The 19,214-nt window shown below is 41.6% G+C and overlaps 1 protein-coding gene across 1 annotated transcript; it reads left to right on the forward strand.

Annotated features, from left to right (window-relative positions):
• Window positions 1-1,585: 1,585 nt before the first annotated feature.
• On the forward strand, window positions 1,586-6,735 carry LOC119745397. Its single transcript, XM_038221718.1, has one exon. It carries the CDS (start codon window positions 2,435-2,437, stop codon window positions 3,911-3,913), a length of 1,479 nt encoding a protein of 492 aa, XP_038077646.1. The 5' UTR covers window positions 1,586-2,434; the 3' UTR covers window positions 3,914-6,735.
• The last annotated feature ends 12,479 nt before the right edge of the window (window positions 6,736-19,214 follow it).

A 19,214-nucleotide genomic window follows, 5' to 3' on the forward strand; every position in this document is an offset into this window, starting at 1 on the left:
TAATGCGAAATAAGGTCATAACTTGACAAATTTCATATTTGGGGTTGTCTTTCGTGTGTGTTATAAGAAAGAAAGGAAATTGAAATAAACCAATATGAATGAATTAATGAATGAATGAACTCTAAATTCGAAAGAGTGAAACTATAGGGACTAGACGATTCAGAGTGAAAATCAGTCTCATATTAGATTGAAATACTTAAGCACTTCAGTCGAAACTCAATGAAAACTAAATCTTTTCGATTGAATGAATTTCACTCTGAAACGCCTGGTCCCTAAGTTCAGTTGGTGGGAGTGAATTTACACTCGAATAGAGGAAATATAATTGTCCTAACATATTGAACTCGCACTAAATTTTACCTTATTATATTACATCGTGTAATAAAATGACATGAATGAAACAGCGAGTAAACATATTTATGGCGTTATATAGGAGCATATCTTATTCAACATTCAAGGGTAAATATTTCTTCGAATTGTTTTGAAAGACAAAAGCATTGCTCTTTAATGTATTATATTCTTCTGTCTTCGTACACAAATTGACGGCCATGTAGTAAGAAAAGTGCTGCGTAATAATGGGATGGGCGCCGTCCCATATTAATTAACACATGTGCTGGTAGTTTTACAGACAAGGTAACACGTATTATTGTTTCTACTTTGTGAAGACCAATCCGGTCATGTTATCAAATCTATCACGAAGGCCTCCTTCAATTGCAAAAGCATTGTGCTAGCTATTGTCCAGATAATCCGTCACGGGGCAGTTGCTTTGTACAGTAGCGTGCTCCGTGCTGTCTCCATTGAAGGGGGCCTCGTGCCCGGATTCGCCAATAAAAACAATAAATATATGCCAAACAACACATGTACGATTATTTCATTACAAACACCTGTGTCCTTACTGACAAGCTGCGTAATTCCCGGTGGGATTCGGGGAGGAAATCCCACTCCCCCCAGGGGATGGGCCATTGGATCCCCCCCCCCATTTTGTGGTGAGAAACAAAATAATGCCGATGTTGAGGTTATCTCGTAACTTTCCAACGGCCCAAATCTTTTTAATAATTAGATTTGAAAAACGGAGAAAAACATTACACATGCTTTCAATGCACACTGAGCAGCGCCCCATTGTGTCAGTAATATCCAGCCCCAGCCCCACCCCCATCCCCCCACCCCCCTTTTTCGAAATGCCACGGCCGGGCAATTCTACTTTCTGGGATTTTGCGCTACGCTTATGCCCCCTACTCGCTGACACCGATTTACGTCACTGTTTTATACTGACTTTGTTAGATGTAAATAACAAACGCAAACTTAAGAATTGTGTATGCTTTTTGGTCGTTTTCTACTCCAATATTCTTCGCCAAGCATCTACATTCGAAAATTCGAAATACAATATAATTGCCGATTACTGATAAGAGAAGAATCTGTCGTTTCGTGCTGTGGCCAAAATATCCGTGTACTATTTTCACCTGTCATGCCCCCGCCCTCGGCTTTGTTACGCAATACCACTGTGCATACAGTATATATCCCGGCCGAATCGAAGCACCCCACCATGATTAGCATAAGAATAGTGTAAATCCTGTCACTCCTCAATCCCCCCGGAGAGAAACACAATTCTGTTTGCTTCTTCGAGTGACTGATCAATCACAAAAGAGACCGGGGCATGTGAATGGTCGTCGTCCTTGCATGGCTTTGCAATGGACAGTGGACGAAGTGGTCACGTCACGACCCTTAAGTCCCGAACGCGGAAATACACGACGAAAATAATAACACATTCAGTATTTCCTGTTGTTTTCAATTTAAGAGAGGGACGGCAGCGAAGGACGACCTTTTCCACGAGCATTACTGTCTACAGAAAAAAAAATGATTTCGCCATGGATGCCATATAAATGTTGATTCGAGATATAATCAGATTCATCTCTTCTGCGAGACTCTCTCATTATCGTGCGGCGTAACGTCAGTATTGTCAGCAGGGCAAGGAGTGCATAACGGCATAAACAGGTATTATAGGAGATGTGTAGGAATCCTAGAACATGAGTCATCGCATCGCCTTATAATGAGATGATAGAAATGGCGACATCGGGGAGGATGGAACTGCGAGACTGATAGTCCTGATTTTCAGCCATATCGCGGAAGGAACATCAGATCCTGTGTGAACTGATCCGGTAAGGCAAGAGAGAACGATGAACATAAATTTGAATTTCTGATAATGATGTTTTAACTGGAATTCGACACATTTGCATCATTTGAAAGATTTCAAGCTGTTGTTGGCGTTTGTGATTGTGAAGAGGATTCAGATATATTCGCTTTGATTTTTCCTTGCGAAAAAAAAAACAACTGCACGGTATCTGAAAATATCCTGCGTCATGCACTTTCCCCTCTCATAACTGTGATTATCTGGACACTGTGTTCTTGATCGGCTTACGAATATAAAACAAAAGCTATCATGGCCGATCCATCGCAGAGTGTTGCTTCTTTATATGGGTGTGTCTTGATCTGCATCATCTTAACGCTCGGGACTGTATCGGTCTCCTCCCAGACTACAACCGTCAGCATCTTACCAGAGTTCACCTCAGAGCCCCGGGAGGGGGATGCAGTCACGCTCCGCTGCGAGGCCCTCGGCTTCCAGTCCGGCATGTATTTCTTGAGCTGGGTGGCGGTGTTTCCTGACCAAGCTAAGATCCTCACTTGGCAGGGCGAGCTGGACAGCCGTATAACTGACCCCGCCTACACGGTGGTCAACAACGCCACCAGTGACCCCTCCACCAAGCCCGAGATCCACAGCCTGGTTATCAACCCCGCTAGTCAGAGCAACAACGGAATGTACACCTGTCGAGTCTTGGAAGTGCTAAACGGTAACAGCTACTCAGTCATCTCCAGTGCCCAGATTGACTTGACTGTGTATCCTGCTAGGATCTTCCCTTCTTGCTCGCCGAACGGTGCGGCATCTTTGTCGGAAGGCAGCTCGGTTTCTTGTACTGTCACGGCTAACACCACGACACTCGTCGTCACCATGGCTGGACGCAGCGCTCCGGAGGATTGGCCGTCCAGTTCGCTTACTCCCGACCCGGGCTCGCGGCTGACTGCATCGGTCACCACCGCTGACGATGGTGTGACATTCAACTGTTCCTCGATCGCTATGGAATTCCCCGATGTGACCCTTGATTGCCAGATTGGGCCGCTGTCAGTTTCCTCTCCAACCACCGCTGCCTCCTCAACAGACTATGATCAGACGGAGTCCTCAACGACTGTGGCACCTGCTGCCATTAGCGCCGGAGTCGTTGTCGCCATTATTCTCATCATCTTACTCATCCTCGTCGCCATCGTTATCCTTGCCTTCATTCTCCACCGTCGTAGAGGGAGACTACGCCCCTTGGACAAAGATCGAGACAGACCAACTCCTACCGGCGCCTCATCACCACCTCCCGAACAGCATCCGATAGAAAACGACAAGACGGCCCCTCCGAAACCGGTACCCTACGCGCTGAGCAAACGGCACCCGTCCAAACAAGCACCTGTTGTGTACTCCTCTGCTCAAGGAAGGGGCAAAGTGTCCTCGGAAGACCCTCCCGAAGGAGGTATCTACGCCAAAGTTCACAAGGAACGCCAAGTCCCCAGCAAGCCGGATGCGAAGCCGGTACACTACGCATCAGTCAACAAGCCCCGTAAGAGTAAGAAAGTGCAGGACATGGAGCCAGCTCACTACGCTGCGGTCAACAAACTCAAAGATCCCAGAGAGAGCACGGAACCGGCGCAGTACGCCGCCGTCCAGCGGAACGGGCCTCGAGCCTCGAACATGGCTTCAAGGGGGGGCGGACTCATTTACGCAGAACTGGATTTGGTGAAACCTCCAGACAGTGAAAACCAGAGGCCAGTTCCTGAGGAGGAACCGACAGTTTATGCCGAGTTAGCAAATTTAAAATAGAGCACACAATGATTTTATATTTTGTCAGTACAGTATTGTATTAAGTAACAGCGAATTTCTTTTAGATTTACAGATTATGAGACTTTGGATTTTTTTTAGATGTTAGCAGGTGCTTATAATAACAACTTCCATTTCGGCTGAACTTAAATTAATGAAGTCACTCTTTTTATATGTGTTTAAAGGGCCCATGTGGCATTATTTTTAATGCAGTCTTTGTAAATGCACCTATACATGTAAGTTGTGTCCCATTTAACCTTATTTTAAATTTTCATTTTGCCATTCTTAAGGGCATATTGCTGCCTTTTTGGATTTTATGCCAATGCAAATTTGCATACATTGTATTTATGAGCAAAAGTATAGTGTCATTTCAGGCTATTTCAGCACCAAAGCTTTGGATAGTTTGCTGTCGTAATTTCCCTTTCTTTGTTATTCGTTAGTGTTTCAGTACATGACAATAGGTCAGTGAGCAAGTTTTTCTCACAAATTTGTCAATGTTTTGAGCAAATTGTGGCTTCATTTGAACAGAAAATCATAGCAACAGCGTCCTCATGTGTCAGGAAAAGCATGGAACATGTTCAATGTTTCAAGAAGTGCAATTTTCAATAAAATTAACAAAAAAAGGATGTCAAATAGTTTTCATGCATTTAAGAGGAGTAGAAAGTTGCCGAAAATATGTTCCCAAGTAAAATGCATGTCATGGGCCCTTATAAAAAGATCCTTGTTTGATAATGCGCAACACTTCGTGAGTCGGTGCTGTAACTTACAAAACCCTTCCGCTTCTGGACTAATCAACCTATTTTACACCTGTTTTCAATTTGTATTTATGTCAGTAAGCATGTAAAATCTTTCACGTTGATGTCCGTTTAACATGTATTACATATCAGTGACGTATATATGTTCATATACAGGGCGAGTCAAAAAAGGCGAAACCCAAATGTCGGGACTATTGGTTTAGTGAAGTTCTGCATGTAGCGTGAAAAGTACATGAGTGATTTGAATGATTCTTATACAGAAAGAAAGCTTAGGAATTGGGAATTCATATCCTAGATATTGAAAGTGGTACACGCAGAAATTCACTAAGACAATGGTCCCGACATTTGGGGTTCGGGTTTTTTTTACTCACCATGTACAGTGTGTTTTTGTGATCATTTAGATCACATAAACACAATGTGAAATGTTCAAGCTGAGTGATGTTCCTGCAGGAGCTTGTCAGATATAGTAATCAAGATCAAAATCAAAATATAGATTATGACTTTTTATTCATTTGTGTAAATCGGTGCACCGCACGGTAAAAGGCCGTTCAAGTGACATTTCTTGGTTTTCCTTCTTCCATTTTTGTGATAATCCACGACTTCCTAGTCGTATTGTTCGAATCAGTGTTATTGTCACCTTGTTTAACAAAAATATTAAACAATTTAAAAACTTCGCACTTTAATCGTTAAAATGACAGTGAGGTTAAAAATCGCAGTGTTATCAATAATAGTGGTAGGAAGTTAATCATGTTAATAGGGGCGGATTAGCATTCAGGAAACGAGGGGTCGGTGTAAAGGGGGCGGGGTTGCATTTAAGTTGAGTTTAAGGCAAGCCCTGCTAGATGTTGAAACCTACATTTCTCCTGCATTCTAAGACAATTCAAGAATAAATTTAGGAACTTCAGCATTCCCTTTATCATTTTGGCTCCATGTTACTATTTCATATATCATTATTCAGCGGCTGATCTACGGGGGGGGGGGGGGTTACAATCCCCACCCCTCCGCTACTGGTTAATAGGATACAATGAAAATGTTCATTGTGTGCATTGATATTTTAGTCATGGTCCCACGCAAGTTGACACAATAGACCTTTATCATGCTGCCACCATTTCAGTCATGTTCCCTGTATCCAATACCAGTACTGAATGATAATGTTTTTGTACAAAAAGGAACCAGACTGTTTTTCCTTCCAGCCTCGCTTTGGTAACGTGATTTAATTGATTGTGAAAAAAAATCAAGATGGCCGCAACATGATAATGGTCTAGATACATTTTGTAGTGCCTTTTTCCCCCAGTAAGTGCCATTGGTTCACATTCAGTTCATTTTAATTTCACAATCAATGAGCATGCGTGCATTTTCTGTACATTGTGCATGTACATTGTATTAGTGTTGTATGCTGCTGTTTTCATGTTTGTTGACCCACGCGTATATACTGATGGAAAACCAACATGAAACAGTCGAAGGAAGAAATGAATAATTACGGGAAGCCTTCTAATTATCAATGTTTGTCTAATATATTTTCAAATTATTTGACAGTTTCCTGTTTGACACACAGCGATTTAGCTTCAGAAACAGAAATCAAACGCAAAATGCGAAAATAAATAGGGCGGCATTTACAACTTCAGTCAAAATTAGATTACTGTTCGGGAAAAGAAAGGGTCACTTTCACAGGAAAAGGCCTAATTGTTAATCATATTTAATTACATAAATGCAACGTTTGTGCACGCTAACCGTCCAACGACTGTTTTATGTCTCTTTGAACGACAGTAATTTCTATATTTTATTTTTTTAATTGAGAATTTAATAAGGAGTATTTTAACGTAAGTATTCTTTGACACAATGAAGTTGTAATATCGAAAATTAGGTCGTGCACAGATGAACTAATTTTGGTCGTTGTTATTGTACTCACTTGTTGATGGTGGAAATTGTAAATGCATTGCAATGTTTTAAAAATGTTGGGAAAGGAGAATTCTTTAAATATGACAAAATTATTTTCGGTCAGGCTGAAAAAAATGTTTTTATAGGACAGTGTCGATTATGCAAAATAAAGTTGAACATCAGTTAAGACATTTTGCTATACATGTGTATGTACATGGCACCTTCTGGTATTGACTGTTGTAAGCCTGAGGTTTGCTACTAAAAAAACTAAATTGGAACTCGTCATGAGCTAAGTATAAACAGATTTTTTTTTAATGCAGACAGATATATTAAAGGGAAGATACAACATTTGCAAACATCAAAAAACGAAATGATCAAATTATCACGAAATACCTTACTGAATTGTTAGGGACTGACAGTCTAAAGCATCCTTAAAAATCGTGGCTCCTGGTGGGCTGACATTTTCAAGAAAAACTGTATTTTTCCAACGCTGGTCGGCCGACCAGCGTTGGAGAAAACTGGCTTTTTTCAAAAACTGTTCTTAATTTTTCATATTTAGTTATTCTGACTCTTCTTTGCAATTGATCACACACCTGTGGAGGGGTACAAGCCTGCGAGACTGATTCTCTGAGCCTACAATTCCCCAAGTGTATTAATTGCTTCGTTTCATGTTAAGTAGGGTCAGGGAACCAGACTACAAGAACATGATAGGTTTTCTTGGTTTTTCCAGCATCTACAAGCCCAAAACATGAAACAAGTCATTTAACAATATTTTATATAACATACTTATCCTCCAAATCCATTTATTTCTGAAAATTGCAGCAAAAGCAAATGTTGTACATTCCCTTAAAGCATCAGTGCACTAGTTCACATTTATCTCTCCAGTTCGGCTACTATTAGCTACTGAATGAAGAAAAAAATTAATGAGAATTTTGGAAAGGATTGTAATTAAGTTATAGCATGGGTGACCTTTGATAATATCACCCTGTTTGGCAATCGTCTTTTACGGTAATTGATATTACTCAGGCATATACATGTATAGGAGCCTATAATACATATGTCGTGTACCTTCATATTTTCAAGGACATGTGCGCCTCGCTATTTTTATCTTGAATTTCCCCCAAAAATAGTGTAAGAGAAGTTACAAGTACAAATGTACATTAATAGTACTGGGCCATGTATTTTAGGAACTCTTTTTTTTCTTCTTCTTTTTCTTTTTTGAAACACCAGATGTCAGAATGAGAAAGGATCACAATGTATGTATGCGTGCTGGCACGGTTTACAGTTATTCTTCTTCAAGTGGGATCGATGCGGTTCTAGTTTCCCGTCGTGGGCCGAAGAATGACCCTCTAATTCAAAACGCCAGTAAAAAAAAACCATGCAGTCCTCGTTCAAAGCAGAAAATGTAGGAGCGCACATGATGGCCAACCCAGGCAGACTCTTTGAAGACTTTGTTTTATCGGGACCGAGAGTTTCACAAGTCCGATTCTAACACTCGGCTGCTGGTCTGGGTAGCGACTTGAGGAAATCCTAGCACAACTGCCCTGTCTGAAAATGAATCAACACCAGTTATAGAACATATTAAATCGTTGTGCCAACAGTCGTGCCAACATGTCGACATTTTAGACAGGGAAGGAAACATCAGTTGGAGATGAATCAGTAAAACCCCAGACAATTGGCTGCGGAGGGAAACCCACTTGAGCCGGGGAGGGGGGTGGTGGGTTGCCAACTGAATCCTCCTGGCGCCCCTGGGACGGGGACCCGATGAGGTGCACCGGGGCTAAAAAGAAGGGGGAGGGGGAGTACAAACGAACCCAATAATATTACACTGTAAAAACGGTGCTTAGCATTTAAACACATTTCTAAACACTAATTCTGTACCCACTTTTTCCACACATTTAGCATCATGACATGTTTAGATGTCCTTTTTCTGTGACACGCATTATCCGTTTGACATGTGCAATGAATAATATGTGTAGTATTTAAACACCTTCCTAAGCGCATTTAGATATACAATCCTAAGCACATGTCCAAAACGTAAACACGTTTAGTTTCATAACATTAAAAAGTGGTAAACGTTTAGAATTGAAACACATTCCTAAACGTATTAAACTCTAAACACCGTCTGATGTGTTTAAATGCTAAACACTGTTTTTACAGTGTAGTCTTGAAATCCAGTCGGTACACGGTTGAGTTTACACCTATACGCGGGGCCCGGGAAATGTACGTTTGCAGTATACTGAATGGCCGTACCGTGCACATTTAACAACGACTTGAAATCAAATCTGTCCTTGTTGGCACTCGGAGAGAGGGATTTTGAGTGCTTAAATATTCTTGTATCTAGGTGAGTTGTCCCTTAATCCAATTATCCAGAAATATGTAAATGCCATGTTCAACTACACCAGTGTGTATTTTTAATAAAAAAATATGGCCATCGGTTGAGACTTCAACATCACAAAAATGTGCATTTGTTTGACAGTGGCTGAAAGAGAGATCCAAAACGGAAAATCCAGAAGTTTAAACTAGTTGGACTGTTCCAAAACGGGATTTCCTAAATATATTACAAGACAGGGGGATTTTTTTTCAAGCAGGCAGAACCTTCAAACCAAAGTTGAAGGCCTAAGTACCAATCAGGGGCACTATACACAAGGGCGGATCCAGGGGGGCGGGGGCCAAAGGGGGCCATGCCCCCCCCCCAAACGAAACCTATTTTTTTTATTTTTTTTTATGTGACATCGCAATAAAGGCAGGCAATGAGTACACCACCATCTTTTCCTCAAAAAAACATTGGTTAAAGTGGTCAGAAATTGCCTCAGATCGCACCACAGAGCATCTAGAATCAAAAAAAATATTGGATTCTAGATGAAAAAAATTGTGTTCTGGATCCGCCCTTGACTATACAAACCTATACACAGCGGGTGATTTCAGTATCGATAAGGCGCATCGGGGGAACTTCACTCCGGTTTGAGAATTCAGGAGTTGGCTCATGGGACCAATAAGCCGCACTGTCCAAAAGATAAAACTGCATGGGTTCAAAACCTTCCAAAAGCCGATCTTGAGAAAAGTAGAACATGTCTGATCATGGTCTGATTCACTTAGCCCACAAAATGTACTGGTATTTACCCATGAAACATGACACTAAAAATAGCTTATAGCCCCCTTCCGCTTAATTTAGTCACGCTGAACGAGGAGTCGCCGTGGCAATCATTGGTCTTCCGTGTGCGAATTTTGGTGATTTAATGTGAAATAAAGGCGTTAGAGCCCCAGGTTGTTGTCGGTATATATCTTGGAAGAAAGTTGTTTTTTTCTGAAACAAAAAGATAGTCATGTCAAATCAAATGTTTAATGAGGAATGTAAAGCACACAAAAAAAGCATAATGACGTCATTACTCAAAAGGTCGCCCTCTACACATACGTCGAAGAAAGCTGAATTTCGAGTTTAAAATCACTTCTGCAAAAAAATACCCAATTGACCATGATTATTTCCGTGGACGACTGCAAATGACTTCTCGTAGTTTCAGAATGATTACGTCGTCAGACCTGTATTTTTTTGTGGGGAGAATTTGAAAATATGATTTCTTTCTTAATTTAAATCCATCATTAATCAGTAACCAGTGGCGCTGATGTTAGCAACACAATAAGAATATCAGTTGATGTTGGGCTTCCTAATGACGTCATCAAACCGTTAGGTGTAATCCATACAGTCATATACATTCGTATAATTTTTATACTTTCCGAAGTTCTTTTCTCTTTATTGTGCTTAGAAATCCTGTCTTAATTAAATCTATTTTGATTTTGAACATTTTCACTGATGACGTCATTAAACCGGAAGCAACGTGATTTTTTTTTTTTTTTTTTTTTCAAATTAAAAAAGTTAATCTTGAAATGGCTAAAGTTGAAGTTTCTTTTTCGGTTATTTGACAGAAATGTATACCGAATTGTTCAATGAAATAGTTGCCTGTCCGATCACCCTGCGTATAAAACAGAAACAAACGCGAATCTTTAGTTTTTTTCCAAAATAAAGAAACAATCTCTGATTTGAAATAGCTCCATGTAAGAAATTGAGCCTCGATTGAAGACTCCAAATTAGCATCATGCTTCGCTCCCGATGTTGGTTGACTTGTATCCAGCCGTTCTTCAAAAACACGAACCTATAGCTCTCTGGCTTTGAATGCAAATGTAATATGCAACTTTTGCTTTTTGCTGTAATTTTCAGTAATTGATGGATGGGGGGGGGGGGGTAGTGTTTTAGAGCAAACATTGTTACGCTGGCCTGTTGAAAGTTGAGTGTTCGTAGATGTTGTAAAAACCAAGAAAGGAAATGTTGTGCTTGTAGTCTGGTTCCCTGACCCTACTTCAGACGAAACGAGGCAATTTATAGACGTCGGGCAATTGCCAGGTCAGGGAACCAGACTAGCTGGCTTGCACCCGTTCACGGATGTGTAACCGATTGCAAACAAAATGTGGACTAAGTAAATTTAGGAGCATATTTGAAGAAAATTAATTTTTTTCAAACGATTGTCGGCTGACCGTAGCTGGAAATTAATACCGAAAAAATCCACTTTTCATAAAAATGACAGCACATCAGGTGCCATGAATTCACAGGATGCTTGAGAATATTATTCGCTTACGGTCAAGTAAGGTATTCATTAATAATTTGGTGGTTTTGTTTTTAGATGTTTGCAAAATGTTATATATATTTAGGCCTACCTTTAAGTCGTGTTCATGATTGAACACTGATGTGCGTGCATGGCGCGGGCAGTGTTGTTTGATCATGTATTACCGGCCAGCTGGGGAGTATTAATGTTGCGATTCAGGAGCAGATACCGGCTTAAAGAAATGAACACAGTCATGTTGGCCCACATTAATACGTAACACAGCTTTGCACCTGACGAATGACCCAGGCTGAAGGGTATAAATCACTGCTTTTATGAGTCGGGGAAATTAAAGGTGACGGGATGTTAGATGTTAGCTTTTGCAATGTCTTCACAAGAATAACCAGAGTGTCAGATTTACATTGTCGGTAATGATTGCGATGCTACCAGGATGAGGAGGATGGCGGCGCTGTACTCTCGTACTAAAAAAAAAGAATATCCGAACCGACTGTTTTACAGCTGCTGGGTCTCTTTTTTAACACTGCCGTGAAACAGTGGATATCCATGAAATACCACCTTAAATGTGGACATGGTTAAAAAACGGTGTTTGTGTTCAAAATTCCGCAACTGAAAAAGTACATGCAGGGGCGTAAATCCGGGGGGGGGGGGTATTTATCCCCCACTTTTAGACCAGGGGGATGGGTTATTGAATCACCCCCCCCCCCAACTTTTTTTAATGAAAAAAAAAGGATTTTGAGGTATTTTTCGAACATCCCAACAATTAAAACGTATTCAATAGCACTGAAAAAGTAGAGAAACAAAGTACAAAAGCTTAAAAAAATTAAGCGCGAGTATATTGATATACATCTTTATCCTGAAGAGCGCTCCCTAGTATAATGTGGTGTCCATCCCCCCCCCCCCCCCCCCCCGGTTTTTCTAATTTCCACGGCCGGGCAATTTTAGGATTTTCGGGTCATCCCCCATCCCCCCCACCCCCCACCCCCACTCGCCGGCGCAGATTTACGCCAATGAGTACATGAGCGATTTGAATGATTCTTTCACTAAAAGAAAGCTTATTAATTGGACTTTCATATCCTAGATTTGGAAAGCACTATATGCAGAAATTCTTTAAAAATAGGGGGCACCATTTGGTTTTCCTTTAGTTCTAAATATACTTCTGATTTTTATGAAAGGTTTCCCCTGTCAAAATATAAAGGAGATTATGATGTCAGTTTGAGTGGTCTCTTTCATGTCCTCAGTATGACTCAGTTTCAAGAGTTGACCGACGACTCATTTTTCAAAGAAAGAACGTATCTTCTACATACCCAGGATTTTCAGGTCAGGAAACGACTTATTAAAAACTAAGTTTGCAAACAATAATTTCTTAAGCTACAAGTTTACTGACAAGGTTACCTATGATAAATCACAGTAGGGTGCATGCCCTTTTCAGATTTATACTTCACTTGGCGTCGTGGAAAGTGACAATGTCTGAAAAGCAAAGCAAATTAAACGCAACTCCTGCAAGTTTTTCAGATTAATTGGTTAGTTACAATTTTATACGAGGAAATTTAATATCTATTTAAACACTAGTTTCCTACTCAACCTGCAGCAAAATCACGGCCTCCTAATGATATGTTTCCTAAATGATATTAGTGAGTAAACCGTTTTGCCAATTTCGAAAGTTCAAGTTATCATTGCGGCATCAGTTGTAACGGAACTTCCCACCCCCCACCCCCCTCAAAAAAATACAGACATGACTTTTGACAATCAAAAAACTAAACCAGTACATGACGTGTCATAATTATGACGATAGTCCAGCAGTATGCGTGGTTAAATCAGTAAGCGTAAAAAATAAAAAACACAAACATGTTATTGACATACAAAAGCCAAGCGATTTTCTGCGTCCCGACAAGTGTCCGTCACGTGACGAGGCATATTTTTGGACACAAAATGTCACGTCTCTTCCAACTGTTCATGAATTTGGATCGAAGGAAAGTGCGTATTTCCTCCATTTGCCCATGGAGTACAGAGCCCTCGGTTTCACAGAAAGGCCACAGTAGAACAGTCAGCGAACTTTATCCCTATGGGCTCCGTGCGCCAACAAAGATGGCGCCCTTTTTACCTAGCAACGACGTCCCATAGGCGGGACATTTAGCTGGTTGACGCGCACCGTTCCTTTTGTGTGACGCACGTACACCAGGGGATTTGTACTATGTACACGCAGTGGTGGTACGACCGCGCGTCGAGGTGCACACCGGTAAATCGATTCGCCAAGCTCATGAATAAAAGTAATATACCCTCAAAATATTCTATATTAGAGAGTTCTGAGCGCCGTAAAATTGGGGAATTGAAGAGATATGGTAATGAACCTCTGGCACGGACTTGGGGCTTCCAATTCTGAGCATTTTGGATGCTATTGGGCTCGAAAGTGGCGCTATTTTGCCATGTTGTGGAGGGATCGTTTTTCAAGATGGCTACTTTTCCGCTTTGGGGAAAATAGGGGTCGTCTTCTTTGCGTGAAAATATCTCGAAAAGTCAATGGTCAACCCACCAAAAATTGAAAAGAAAATGAAAGATGACACATTGATCATCATTTTTCTGTGCAGCTTGAATACCTGTGAGAGTTTTGAGTATTTTTAAAAGAATTTTGAAGTATGGGCATTTAGCACTAGTGTCTATGGGAGTTTATTTGCAGGTATGCACCCGTCGCGGCAAAATTGCAGTCAGGCAAGATGGCGTCGGTCGGTCACCCCAAACTGTACTTTCTTTGCCGGTGAGGGGGTACTTGTGAACGGAGCGGATATGCTGTCTTTTATTATTATTATTATTTATCATTTCTGGTAATGAAACCAAGGATTCCTCAAAAGCGCCCTAGGCACTGTAGCTCGCAAGCCTAAAGAAACCTGTGGAGAAAAGACAATGAGAAGAAGTTACAGTTTTAGAGGTGGGAGGAAAAGCCCAGAAGAATATTCTGGGGAAACCCACGGAATCAGGCAGGGACTGAAAACCCAATCCACATATTGGCCCAGGCGGGATTCGAACCCGGGTCACAGCGGTGGAAGGCGAGGAAAGTATCGCTACGCCAACCTGACTCCCCTTTGCAGTAGTACCCACAAGTATTGTTGCCGCCGCAGGATTGGTCGGGCCCAAGAGAGTCCCAAAAAACACTTTTAAGAAGTTTTTTTTACAATGGATTTGTAACAACTTCATCTACCAAACGTTTCACTTGGACTGATGTGTTCATGATGTGGCTAGCTTTTGGTTACCTTGGAAACACGTCACCTGCATTAAGAGGTATGCATCATGCCATAAGGCAGCGAATGCACAAGGTTGTTTAAATGTTGTCATAACTGCACTCAGATTTCTTATAATTATCAGGAGAAAATCGCAACCGGCTTCAATTTCACCCCACAAAAATCAACAATATAAGTTGTGTGAATAAAGCTGAGTAAAACTGGAGAGGTTTTTAGTCGCATGATCTCATGCATATTTAAATATAAATGTATGTTTCTGCCAGCTTCTGAATCCTTATTTATGTATAAATGAAAAACAACAATTAACGTGTTATCTAAAAATGTTTGTAACGATTGAAAAATAATACAATCCATATTTCTTGGCTTCGGGTTCAGTCTCTGTGTTCCCTTAATTATATCGTGCGGACGTTTTCATTTCTCAGGCGCCCCGCTGTTTTCACATTTAGCGGCTTGAACATGTAAACGACTCGGGTCGGGACGTGCTATTTTAGGCGGGAAAGTCGGTGTTAATCTGACATAACCTGCCACAGATCTTGGCGATGACAGACATGTCCGCCAACCTCCTCGATATCGGTGCTGAGTTTTTCTAGGGACTCCTCAACTCCAAAACATAGAAATTTGTTTGTTTGGGGATTTGTTCGACTAGTTTAGGGGATTAACAAGTGGCATTATGGATTAGGCTACTCCCAAAACACAATTTATGACGTCAGATAGACAGGCAGTGGGTGTGAAGCAAGAGGGCGCTCTTCTCAAAGTGTGTTGGACTTGGTCGAGAAGATGATGTTGTATAGATGACAGTGCAGAATTGGGGGGGGGGGAATCCAAATCAGAAATGATAAGAAACAAGTAAATATAACGTACAGCTCCATACCAATTGTTAGCAGTCAAATAACTTTACCGTGCAACGCTTGATTCACTCTTCCATATCTAAGAAATATGCCGGTATGTCAGCTTTATTGATTAAGGGTTTCTGAGGGCGCTACAGATAATTTTGATCTTAATGGAACCCCGGTTTACCAGGACGAACTCCTGCCTCCATCAACTCCAGACTACAGAGGGCCTTTTCACGGCAATGCTTCATGTGTCACGCATGTCATCCACATTGTCTTTGAACAAAAACTCGAGGCTTCAGCAAGTCCGGCCTCGTTGAGTTCATTTGACACAATTTCCATACAGAGGGCGCACTTCTGGTATCAGGGAGTTTCAAGGGATGTGGAATGCCCTGTCTTAAGATCCATACTTCAGTTTGAATACCGAAGGTATCCGTTGAAGTTGGGTGTATTCTAGCGATACAGTCTAGACCAGCTATTTAAGACATTGGCGACAGAAGCGGGAAAAGCTAAAGGTGCTCCCCCTTTGAAAATAAGAAATGTCTCCACCTTCAAATCCCTAGTTTTAATATCTTGTCCACTTTCAGAACCTTCCGCTGCGAGTGGTTCAAGGAAGATGCCTCGTGGTTTTCTTTTTTTTTTATCTCTCTCTCTCTCTCTTTGCTTTTTCTTGTAGTAGCACATTATAAAGATGGTATAACATTCAAACCAATTACTGTAAAAGTCCCTACTAATTTAAGTGAATGTGATCCAGACTACTCCAAGAAGACTCATCTCACGCATCAACAGTAGAGACAGGAGGGAAATGGGTAGGCGTGTCCCGTCTGGTGGGAGTGAGACACGATGACGACGACCTGACCGTTTATGGGTGAGAAGCCATCGCTTTAATCTGCTCTCGTGTAACCTAATTGATTTGACACGAGTTTGGAGCCGAGTGATTCCTGTGTATTTCGCTGCAGGATGGTGAATCATGAGAACAAGCTAAACATTGACAAAAAACCGGCGGCCGTGGTAAGCGGGCTCCCGCTGCAAGGCCTGACGTGATAACATTGGAATCGACATAATTCAAGATGTTTACCACCTTTTTTGTACCCCCCCCCCCAAAAAAAAAACAGTTTTCTCCTAATTGCCCAATGCCTAACATGAAAAGCAGTGTTCATTTTCTGCTGGTGGATATTAAAAATTAACAGATATGTATATGGTTTGAATTGCGGACAAGCCCCCAAATCGTAACGAACTATAGCTGCGCGTATGATACATTTGCAGTGTAAAACTTCCTTCTTGTGGTGAAATCCAGACAATAAAAATATCAAGTTCAGGAAGTTCCCTTCTTGCATACACGTTACGCGAATCACGAGATATGTGGTTTGGATGTCACATTATAAGGTCGTCAGAGTACACAGTAACCGAGAATAGTCCTTGCCAAAAAGGGCACATAACTGGGACGTCCCGACCGGAATTAGGGGGTCATGCATGATGCCATATGCATGCATTATGGGCAAAAAAACTTCCAAAGAGGAAGACGAAGAGGAAATTGCAGAGCATGGGGAAAACCCATTGGAAAGACTTCAAGTTCATTATCAAGTTGATCTCCTTTGTTATATTCTGCGACACTGTCGGTCTCTGGTACACATTGGATTTGTAAACCACCCTGCAAGGTCTCCGGATACATAGAGTGTGCAACTACAATCCACACTTAGTTCAAGTTCAGGAAATTGAGCAGCTTCACTCTAGTACCAAATGACTGTACTCTCTTCTGAGCCATCAGGGGTAAACTGGAAATAAAGTCATCGGGAAGAGATCAAGCTTGGTTTTATTTCACTTCTGAGAATTCCGTAAGCAAGAGATTGTAAGTTGTTCATTAGAGAGAGATGGCACTGTCTGCATTCGCATTCTTCTATATCTTGCTTGTCACTCTGGCAGCACGACACGTTGCTTCCAACCCAATTCAAGACCCAGACAAAACCCTGGCAATGTTCCTGAAGGTTGAATCTGGCTCTGAGACGGCCGTACCCATGGAAGGTGGATCGGTGAAATTCCAGTGCGATATCCAAGATTACATGGCATCCTCCCACGTCGTGACTTGGACTCGGTTCGATTCCAAATCGGCGTCTTGGATCGTCCTGGCAGAGGCTGGCACGCTGAAAGCACCTGCCGATCAGCGGATTCTGGTGTCTCGGGTCCAGGCCTCCAATGCATCCCGTCGAGGTAACGTCCACCAGCGACTCGTCATCGACCCTGTTCGCGATTCGGACGAGGGGCTGTACCGCTGCAACGTCCAGATGAGCACCGACAACGGCACCGCCCTCTGCAGCACCAAGACGATCTCTTCAAGAGAGCTGGCTCTGACCGTGCACTCCCCAGAAATCTTCCCGGTCTGCACTCCGAGTGCTTCGTCAAGAGACCCGCTCGTTCCTGGTGACATCTTATCCTGCGGCACCCTGGTCAAGTCCCGAGTCCCCGTGGTCACCAGGCGGGGAAATCGAGCAGGCAATCCTGAGGGCTGGTCAAAGGGTCCACGCAGGGATGGACGGCAAGGATGGGAGCTGACGCGAGGTGTCAACGCATCGGACGACGGGACCATGTACGACTGCTGGTCTTTCTCGACCGACTACGCCGTAGGGGAGCTGGCCTTGTCTTGCCCCATCGCTCCTCGGGTGGTAGGGGGCACCGAATCGCCAGCCTCGGAGGGGTTATCGACAGGGGCGATCGTTGGCATCGCTGCTGGCGCTTTTGTAGTCGTTTTAATAATCATGGTCGCCTGCATGTGCTGCTGTTGCTGCAAATCATAAGCCATTCATGAGAGGAAACCCACCCAAGCCACGACTGGCATAGGGGAGGGGCTGAGGTCTCGCTTCCTGCTTTGGCATGTCTTCAGTTCGAAAATTGTGATTCTAGAACTCTGACTTAACTATTAATGAGGAACGAAAGTGAATGCCCTTATGTCCTGTTTGGAAGGTTTAGCTATCCTACTTCGTCAGATTTCTGAATGCGCAAATGTCGACCATTTATTTTTATTTTTTTAAGAACTTAAAAAAAAACTTGTTACATTTGTAAAAAAAAAGAAAAAAAATCACATAGTTTCATTAATTTGATGTATATAATTCCGCAAGTTACTCAGATACTAATATCTTTCTATGTTTATTGTAATTGTTAATTAATATTTACACCGGAATAAGTGTAACAAACATAATGCCCAATTGTTTTCCTTGATTTGTATCGAATGTTACTGGTACTCCAACTTTTTTAGTTAATACCATAACACTGCTATAATGTTGGTGAATACATGTATGCCAATGCCATTTATCTCTGAGCACTCACAACTACAACTTACAGACAATTGGAATTAAGAAAGGTCGTATGCAGCGTCAGAAATAGATCTGATATTTGGGACTGATGTGTCAAAGAGGGCGCTCTTCTGTTTTATTATGAAGTTAAACAAAGGGATCATCAGCAGATATGTGTAAAGTGTAAAACTTGTTGCTTTTGCCAAAATTACCCAGTTGATAGCTAAAAAGAGAATCACTTTGTCAATAGAGAATTTAAAGAACACAAATTAAACGGTTGTTGTTTGTATTTTTGCATAAAAAAAGTTCATGTACCTTACGTGAACACCGAGGACAAGGGATACAAAAAAGTATTGAAAGTGCATTGTACTTCACAGATGTCGCTATTTATTGAACTGAGTGAAAGTCATTGAACTGTAAACGCACTTTGTGTAAAATTCATTTCTCACTTTTTTTTCTAGTCACGTTGCCGCTTGCTTTCAACACTGCATGACATTGATAAAAGTTTAGGTTTTTCTAAAGTTTAGGCCTACTGGGTTTTTTTTTCGTTATTGAAAAGGTTATTTCTAATCTGAAGAGCTATTTCTATTAAGTTTTGTGTTTTTCAGGAAACTGGTTAAGCCTAGCTTGGCGTCTACTTTTGCATTTTTTGACAACAGAAACAAGTGGTTTCACTCAAAATATGACAACTTGTATTCCCAAAGG

The sequence above is a fragment of the Patiria miniata genome, unplaced genomic scaffold (assembly GCF_015706575.1).
Source record: "Patiria miniata isolate m_02_andy unplaced genomic scaffold, ASM1570657v1 HiC_scaffold_7, whole genome shotgun sequence".
NCBI classification, from domain to species: Eukaryota; Metazoa; Echinodermata; class Asteroidea; order Valvatida; family Asterinidae; genus Patiria; species Patiria miniata.

Coding starts and splice junctions, on each gene's coding strand:
- LOC119745397 (XM_038221718.1), top strand. CDS start 2,435: ATGGCCGATCCATCGCAGAGTGTTGCTTCTTTATATGGGTGTGTCTTG.